General features: G+C 43.9%; 1 protein-coding gene across 1 annotated transcript; it reads left to right on the top strand.

The window, feature by feature from the left end:
- Positions 1 to 711: 711 nt before the first annotated feature.
- On the top strand, positions 712 to 4,144 carry LOC148431492 (uncharacterized). The gene has a single exon (XM_088465989.1). It carries the CDS (start codon positions 748 to 750, stop codon positions 2,464 to 2,466), a length of 1,719 nt encoding a protein of 572 aa, XP_088322115.1. The 5' UTR covers positions 712 to 747; the 3' UTR covers positions 2,467 to 4,144.
- Positions 4,145 to 9,959: the final 5,815 nt, after the last annotated feature.

Genomic DNA, 9,959 nt, shown 5'->3' with positions numbered 1-9,959 from the left:
CAGTATATGCTTTTATATTGTATGTTAAGGGCTTATATCAGCTAGAAGTTCTTATTGTCTTCAATCAATTTTTTATATATATATTTGTTGTTTATCCTTATTAAATTGATATTATTAATTTGCAGACAACATGGTGTTTCCTGATTTCTTACTGCCCTACCATATGTATAATACTCGGTAATGCCGGTACACATACACGATTGCCGTCCGGTACTGCCCCCGGTGCCCTACCATTACCTTTCCCAGTCAGGAAAGGAATAAATATATAGCATCTGCGGCAGCACTCAGGGCGACTTGTAAGACAGATATACTGTATATATATAGATACAGATAGATAATTATACATCCATAATCCATTAGTATTTTGTACATGTTTTTATTAGCACTGAGGAATTATTTCTGCCTATTTATCTTGTGTAAATAGAAATGGCGGCCTCATAAAGACGTATAGCCTAAATGCTGAGGTGAGGGATAGACCTATCACCCTTTGCCTATAACCTGGGAACCGGATGAAAGTTCCCCCTTGGGCATTATGTAGGGCTGGCCGGCTCCTGGGCTAGTAAAAAGACCTAGAGTCCTAGGGGTCTGCTCCATTTAGTAAGTCTTATTGCTCTAATATGGCAAACTCCTTGTTTCCTTTCTTCTCCTATATTATGTGTATGAGCGTGACCGGTACCAGCCCAAAGTGTTCTGCAAGATGTACTAAGCACAAATCTATGGGAATAGGGGTGAGATAAATAATGGTTAATGACGTCTTTGCTGTGGGATACTTGGATAACTATTTTATTTCTACCAGATGGACACAATACCAGGAAGACCTCGGAGGGGCATCTTGTTTCGTATCCAGATTTTAAATTAAAAGATAACCCCACACAAGGATCTCCGGAAGAAAACCGCATTACCCCAAATATACATCCAGCTCTACTTAGTGCAGATATATCATCTGATCCCTCTATTCTTGAGGAATGTACTTCTGGTAACTCACATATTGCTGCACATAGTACAGATCATAGCGGTGATACTGTTACTTCTGAGTGTGGGAAATGTTTTACGTCCAGCTCAGCTCTTGTTAGACACAAGAGAAGTCACATAGGTGAGAGGCCATTTCCATGTTCTGAGTGTGAGAAATGTTTTAAAAGGAAATCACATCTCGTTATACATGTGAGAAGTCACACAGGTGAGAAACCATTTCCATGTTCTGAGTGTGGGAAATGTTTTACAAGGAAATCACAGCTTGTTACACATGAGAGAAGTCACACAGGTGAGAAACCATTTCCATGTTCTGAGTGTGGGAAATGTTTTACACATAAATCACAGCTTGTTATACATGAGAGAAGTCACACAGGTGAGAAACCATTTCCATGTTCTGAGTGTGGGAAATGTTTTACAAAGAAATCAAATCTTGTTACACATGAGAGAAGTCACACAGGTGACAAACCATTTCCATGTTCTGAGTGTGGGAAATGTTTTACACAGAAATCATATCTTGTTATACATCAGAGAAGTCACACAGGTGCGAAACCATTTCCATGTTCTGTGTGTGGGAAATGTTTTACATATAAATCACTGCTTGTTACACATGAGAGAAGTCACACAGGTGAGAAACCATTTCCATGTTCTGAGTGTGGGAAATGTTTTACACAGAAATCACATCTTGTTATGCATGACAGAAGTCACACAGGTGAGAAACCATTTCCATGCTCTGAGTGTGAGAAATGCTTTACAAAGAAATCACAGCTTGTTATACATCAGAGAGGTCACACAGGTGAGAAACCATTTCCATGTTCTGAGTGTGAGAAATGTTTTAATAAGAAATCACATCTTGTTACACATCAGATAAGTCACACAGGTGAGAAACCATTTCCATGTTCTGAGTGTGGGAAATGTTTTAAATGCAAATCACATCTTGTTACACATCAGAGAACTCACACAGGTGAGAGACCATTTCAATGCTCTGAGTGTGGGAAATGTTTTAAATGGAATTCAGAGCTTGTTACACATGAGAGAAGTCACACAGGTGAGAGACCATTTCCATGCCCTGAGTGTGGGAAATGTTTTACAAAGAAATCATATTGTGTTACACATCAGATAAGTCACACAGATGAGAAGCCATTTCCATGTTCTGAGTGTGGGAAATGTTTTACAGAGAAATCAGTTCTTGTTAGACACAAGAAAAGTCACACAGGAGAGATGCCATTTCCATGTTCTGAGTGTGGGAAATGTTTTACAAAGAAATCACATCTTGTTAGACATGAGATAAGTCACACAGGTGAGAAGCCATTTCCATGTTCTGAGTGTGGGAAATGTTTTACATATAAATCATCTCTTGTTACACATCAGATAAGTCACACAGGTGAGAAGCCATTTCCATGTTCTGAGTGTGGGAAATGTTTTAAAAGGAAATCAGCTCTTGTTAGACATGTGAGAAGTCACACAAATGACAGGCCATTTCCATGTTCTGAATAGGGATGGACATGAGGAGCTTGGTGTCGAATGATTGCCGGGCATCTGACATCAATCATGTGATATGATTGCTGCTATCACATCATAACCATGCGATCGTATAACCATTGGTGGTTAAACCATGCGTAGAAAAAAACACCACAGCAATAGGCACCAAAGACACCACTTTATGTTATTTTCCACTTAATTCATACTGTCGCAAACCCCTCTCATCGATGGAAAGAGTACTTCAATCGGATCGGGAATATTGATGGTTGGTACCCATCGATTTCTGATATCCATTCCTAGTTCTGAGTGTAGGAAGCATTTTATACAGAAACCACCTTTTGTTACATGCCCTAAGTGTGGGAAGTTTTACCCTAGTAATTAGTGTGGTTATACTGTGATGTTACAGGTCATCATTCTACCGCTGCTGGGTGACATACAGACCTAGGACACAGCACTAGTGTGGTTATAGTGTTACAGCACATCATTCTACCACTGCTGGGTGACATACAGACCTAGGACACAGCACTAGTGTGTGGTTATAGTGTTACAGCACATCATTCTACCACTGCTGGGTGACATACAGACCTAGGACACGGCACTAGTGTGTGGTTATAGTGTTACAGCTCATCATCCTACCACTGCTGGGTGACATACAGACCTAGGACACAGCACTAGTGTGTGGTTATAGTGTTACAGCTCATCATTCTACCACTGCTGGGTGACATACAGACGTAGGACACAGCACTAGTGTGTGGTTATAGTGTTACAGCTCATCATTCTACCACTGCTGGGTGACATACAGACCTAGGACACGGCACTAGTGTGTGGTTATAGTGTTACAGCTCATCCTACCACTGCTGGGTGACATACAGACCTAGGACACGGCACTAGTGTGTGGTTATAGTGTTACAGCTCATCATCCTACCACTGCTGGGTGACATGCAGACCTAGGACACAGCACTAGTGTGTGGTTATAGTGTTACAGCTCATCATTCTACCACTGCTGGGTGACATGCAGACCTAGGACACAGCACTAGTGTGTGGTTATAGTGTTACAGCTCATCATCCTACCACTGCTGGGTGACATGCAGACCTAGGACACAGCACTAGTGTGTGGTTATAGTGTTACAGCTCATCATTCTACCACTGCTGGGTGACACACAGACCTAGGACACGGCACTAGTGTGTGGTTACAGTGTTACATCTCATCATTCTACCACTGCTGGGTGATATACAGACCTAGGACACAGCACTAGTGTGTGGTTATAGTGTTACAGCTCATCATTCTACCACTGCTGGGTGACATACAGACCTAGGACACAGCACTAGTGTGTGGTTATAGTGTTACAGCTCATCATTCTACCACTGTTGGGTGACATACAGACCTAGGACACGGCACTAGGAGGACTATACATTGTGTTACATGTACATGTGTATGATTACATTAGTCAGTGAGTAGAAGCTTATCGCCATCTCTATACAAGGTGACATTGTGTGTGATTGTACATATAACAATATTATTACTGAATTGGACCCTATAACACTCTGGGTTAGTAACACATTGTACAAGGTGATACAGTGTCAGGGTGACAGTGACATTGGTCTGTCTCGCAGTTGCTGTCTGTAGTGATATCTGTTAGATATTTAGTCCTTATCAATTGTTATTGTATATTATATTTCATTGTGCGCTCAGTAACACCTAAATGTTTTTGTAATTAATAAATCATATACTTATATATTATTGTCTTTGTTTTTATATATATATATATATATATATATGACACCCCCCCATTGGCGATTCTTTATATCACTTTTGTTGGAAATCCAGAATTACCGGCTGCATTTACTAACACAGGTCCCTGATTCCGCAATGAAGGCAGGTCTGATCACGCACGCACCTGGCTGCTGTGATATGTTACTGACCCCAAACGCCATGCATCCGCGCCACAATAACCAGATGCCCCAGATCACTCATGTCGCCCATTTCCCTTTACTGACATCGCAATACCCCGCAGGACAGAGAAAAAATCGGTAACATGGAGAACCATCTGTCCTATACACACAATAGTGTCTGACCTCACTCACATAACAATACCCCGCAGGACAGGGAAACATCAGTAACATGGAGAACCATCTGTCCCCATACACACAATAGTGTCTGACCTCACTCACATAATAATACCCCGCAGGACAGGGAAACATCAGTAACATGGAGAACCATCTGTCCCCATACACACAATAGTGTCTGACCTCACATAACAATAACCCACAGGATAGGGAAAACATTGGTAACATGGAGAACCATCTGTCCCATACACACAATAGTGTCTGACCTCACATAACAATACCCCTCAGGACAGGGAAACATCGGTAACATGGAGAACCATCTGTCCTATACACACAATAGTGTCTGACCTCACTCACATAACAATACCCCGCAGGACAGGGAAACATCAGTAACATGGAGAACCATCTGTCCCATACACACAATAGTGTCTGACATCACTCACATAACAATACCCCGCAGGTCAGGGAAACATCAGTAACATGGAGAACCATCTGTCCCCATACACACAATAGTGTCTGACATCACTCACATAACAGTACCCCGCAGGACAGGGAAAACATCGGTAACATGGAGAACCATCTGTCCCCATACACACAATAGTGTCTGACCTCACTCACATAACAATACCCCGCAGGACAGGGAAAACATCAGTAAAATGGAGAACCATCTGTCCCATACACACAATAGTGACCTGACCTCGCATAACAATACCCCGCAGGACAGGAAAACATCAGTAACATGGAGAACCATCTGTCCCATACACACAATAGTGTCTGACCTGACCTCACTCACATAACAATGCCCCGCAGGACAGGAAAAACATCGGTAACATGGAGAACCATCTGTCTCATACACACAATAGTGTCTGACCTCACTCACATAATACCCTGCAGGACAGGGAAATATTAGTAACATGGAGAATCATCTGTCCCCATACACACAATAATGTCTGATCTCACTCACATAACAATACCCCGCAGGACAGGAAAACATTGGTAACATGGAGAACCATCGGCCCCATACACACAATAGTGTCTGACCTCACTCACATAACAATACCCCGCAGGACAGGGAAACATCAGTAACATGGGGAACCATCTGTCCCATACACACAATAGTGTCTGACCTCACTCACATAACAATACCCCGCAGGACAGGGAAACATCAGTAACATGGAGAACCATCTGTCCCATACACACAATAGTGACCTGACCTCACTCACATAACAATACCCCGCAGGACAGAGAATACATCAGTAACATGGAGAACCATCTGTCCTATACACACAATAGTGTCTGACCTCACTCACATAACAATACCCCGCAGGACAGGGAAAACATCAGTAACATGGAGAACCATCTGTCCCATACACACAATAGTGTCTGACCTCACTCACATAACAATACCCCGCAGGACAGGGAAAACCATCTGTCCCATACACACAATAGAGACCTGACCTCACTCACATAACAATACCCCGCAGGACAGAGAATACATCAGTAACATGGAGAACCATCTGTCCCATACACACAATAGTGTCTGACCTGACCTCACTCACATAACAATACCCCGCAGGACAGGGAAACATCAGTAACATGGAGAATCATCTGTCCCATACACACAATAGTGTCTGTCCTGACCTCACTCACTTAACAATACCCCGCAGGACAGGGAAACATCGGCAACATGGAGAACCATCTGTCCCATACACACAATAGTGTCTGACCTCACTCACATAACAATACCCCGCAGGACAGGGAAAACATCGGTAACATGGAGAACCATCTGTCCTATACACACAATAGTGTCTGACCTCACTCACATAACAATACCCCGCAGGACAGGGAAACATCGGTAACATGGAGAGCCATCTGTCCCATACACACAATAGTGTCTGACCTGACTCGCATAACAATACCCCGCAGGACAGGGAAATATCAGTAACATGGAGAACCATCTGGCCCATACACACAATAGTGTCTGACCTCACACACATAACAATTCCCCGCAGGACAGGGAAACATCGGTAACATGGAGAACCATCTGTCCCATACACACAATAGTGTCTGATCTCACTCATATAACAATACCCCGCAGGACAGGGAAAACATCAGTAACATGGAGAACCATCTGTCCCATACACACAATAGTGTCTGACCTGACCTCACTCACATAACAATACCCCGCAGGACAGGGAAACATCGGTAACATGGAGAACCATCTGTCCTATACACACAATAGTGTCTGACCTCACTCACATAACAATACCCCGCAGGACAGGGAAACATCAGTAACATGGAGAACCATCTGTCCCATACACACAATAGTGTCTGACCTGACCTCACTCACATAACAATACCCCGCAGGACAGGGAAACATCAGTAACATGGAGAATCATCTGTCCCATACACACAATAGTGTCTGTCCTGACTTCACTCACTTAACAATACCCCGCAGGACAGGGAAACATCGGTAACATGGAGAACCATCTGTCCCCATATACATAATAGTGTCTGACCTCACTCACATAACAATACCCCGCAGGACAGGGAAACATCAGTAACATGGAGAACCATCGGCCCCATATACACACAATAGTGTCTGACCTCACTCACATAATACCCCGCAGGACAGGGAAAACATCAGTAACATGGAGAACCATCTGTCCCATACACACAATAGTGTCAGATCTCACTCACATAACAATACCCCGCAGGACAGGGAATACATCGGTAACATGGAGAACCATCTATCCCATACACACAATAGTGTCTGACCTCACTCACATAACAATACCCCGCAGGACAGGGAATACATCGGTAACATGGAGAACCATCTGTCCCCATACACACAATAGTGTCTGACCTCACATAACAATACCCCGCAGGACAGAAACATCGGTAACATTGAGAACCATCTGTCCCATATACACAATAGTGTCTGACCTCACTTATATAATAATACCACGCAGGACAGGGAAACATCAGTAACATGGAGAACCATCTGTCCCATACACACAATAGTATCTGACCTCACTCACATAACAATACCCCGCAGGACAGGGAAACATCGGTAACATGGAGAACCATCAGTCCCAAACACACTATAGTGTCTGACCTGACCTCACTCACATAACAATACACCGCAGGACAGGGAAACATCAGTAACATGGAGAACCATCGGTCCCATACACACAATAGTGTCTGACCTCACTCACATAACAATACCCCGCAGGACAGGAAAACATCAGTAACATGGAGAACCATCTGTCCCATACACACAATAGTGTCTGACCTCACTCACATAACAATACCCCGCAGGACAGGGAAAACATCGGTAACATGGAGAACCATCTGTCCCATACACACAATAGTGTCTGACCTCACTCACATAACAATACCCCGCAGGACAGGAAAACATCAGTAACATGGAGAACCATCTGTCCCATACACACAATAGTGTCTGACCTCACTCACATAACAATACCCCGCAGGACAGGGAAAACATCGGTAACATGGAGAACCATCTGTCCCATACACACAATAGTGTCTGACCTCACTCACATAACAATACCCCGCAGGACAGTGAAAACATCAGTAACATGGAGAACCATCTGTCCCATACACACAATAGTGACCTGACCTCACTCACATAACAATACCCCGCAGGACAGGGAAAACATCAGTAACATGGAGAACCATCTGTCCCATACACACAATAGTGTCTGACCTCACTCACATAACAATACCACGCAGGACAGGGAAACATCAGTAACATGGAGAACCATCTGTCCCATACACACAATAGTGTCTGACCTGACCTCACTCACATAACAATACCCCGCAGGACAGGGAAACATCAGTAACATGGAGAATCATCTGTCCCATACACACAATAGTGTCTGTCCTGACCTCACTCACTTAACAATACCCCGCAGGACAGGGAAACATCGGTAACATGGAGAACCATCTGTCCCCATATACATAATAGTGTCTGACCTCACTCACATAACAATACCCCGCAGGACAGGGAAACATCAGTAACATGGAGAACCATCGGCCCCATATACACACAATAGTGTCTGACCTCACTCACATAATACCCCGCAGGACAGGGAAAACATCAGTAACATGGAGAACCATCTGTCCCATACACACAATAGTGTCAGATCTCACTCACATAACAATACCCCGCAGGACAGGGAATACATCGGTAACATGGAGAACCATCTATCCCATACACACAATAGTGTCTGACCTCACTCACATAACAATACCCCGCAGGACAGGGAATACATCGGTAACATGGAGAACCATCTGTCCCCATACACACAATAGTGTCTGACCTCACATAACAATACCCCGCAGGACAGAAACATCGGTAACATTGAGAACCATCTGTCCCATATACACAATAGTGTCTGACCTCACTTATATAATAATACCACGCAGGACAGGGAAACATCAGTAACATGGAGAACCATCTGTCCCATACACACAATAGTATCTGACCTCACTCACATAACAATACCCCGCAGGACAGGGAAACATCGGTAACATGGAGAACCATCAGTCCCAAACACACTATAGTGTCTGACCTGACCTCACTCACATAACAATACACCGCAGGACAGGGAAACATCAGTAACATGGAGAACCATCTGTCCCATACACACAATAGTGTCTGACCTCACTCACATAATACCCCGCAGGACAGGGAAAACATCAGTAACATGGAGAACCATCTGTCCCATACACACAATAGTGTCTGATCTCACTCACATAACAATACCCCGCAGGACAGGGAAATATTGGTAACATGGAGAATCATCTGTCCCCATACACACAATAATGTCTGATCTCACTCACATAACAATACCCCGCAGGACAGGGAAACATCGGTAACATGGAGAACCATCTGTCCCATTCACACAATAGTGTCTGTCCTCACTCACATAACAATACCCCGCAGGACAGGGAAAACATCAGTAACATGGAGAACCATCGGCCTCATACACACAATAGTGTCTGACCTCACTCACATAACAATACCCCGCAGGACAGGGGAAACATCAGTAAGATGGAGAACCATCTGTCCCATACACACAATAGTGTCTGACCTCACTCACATAATACCTCGCAGGACAGGGGAAACATCAGTAAGATGGAGAACCATCTGTCCCATACACACAATAGTATCTGACCTCACTCACATAACAATACCCCGCAGGACAGGGAAACATCAGTAACATGGAGAACCATCTATCCCATACACACAATAGTGACCTGACCTCACATAACAATACCCCGCAGGACAGGGGAACATCAGTAACATGGAGAACCATCGGCCCCATACACACAATAGTGTCTGACCTCACTCACATAATACCCCGCAGGACAGGGAAAACATCAGTAACATGGAGAACCATCGGCCCCATACA

This window comes from Taudactylus pleione, unplaced genomic scaffold (assembly GCF_031769625.1).
Source record: "Taudactylus pleione unplaced genomic scaffold, aTauple2 ptg002228l, whole genome shotgun sequence".
Lineage (NCBI taxonomy): Eukaryota > Metazoa > Chordata > Amphibia > Anura > Myobatrachidae > Taudactylus > Taudactylus pleione.
The sequence above is the reverse complement of the archived record's forward strand: the minus strand, read 5'-3'. Positions and strand labels throughout refer to the sequence as shown.

What these genes read in the sequence shown, in the direction of transcription:
- LOC148431492 (XM_088465989.1), top strand. Translation starts at nt 748, where the DNA reads ATGACGTCTTTGCTGTGGGATACTTGGATAACTATTTTATTTCTACCA.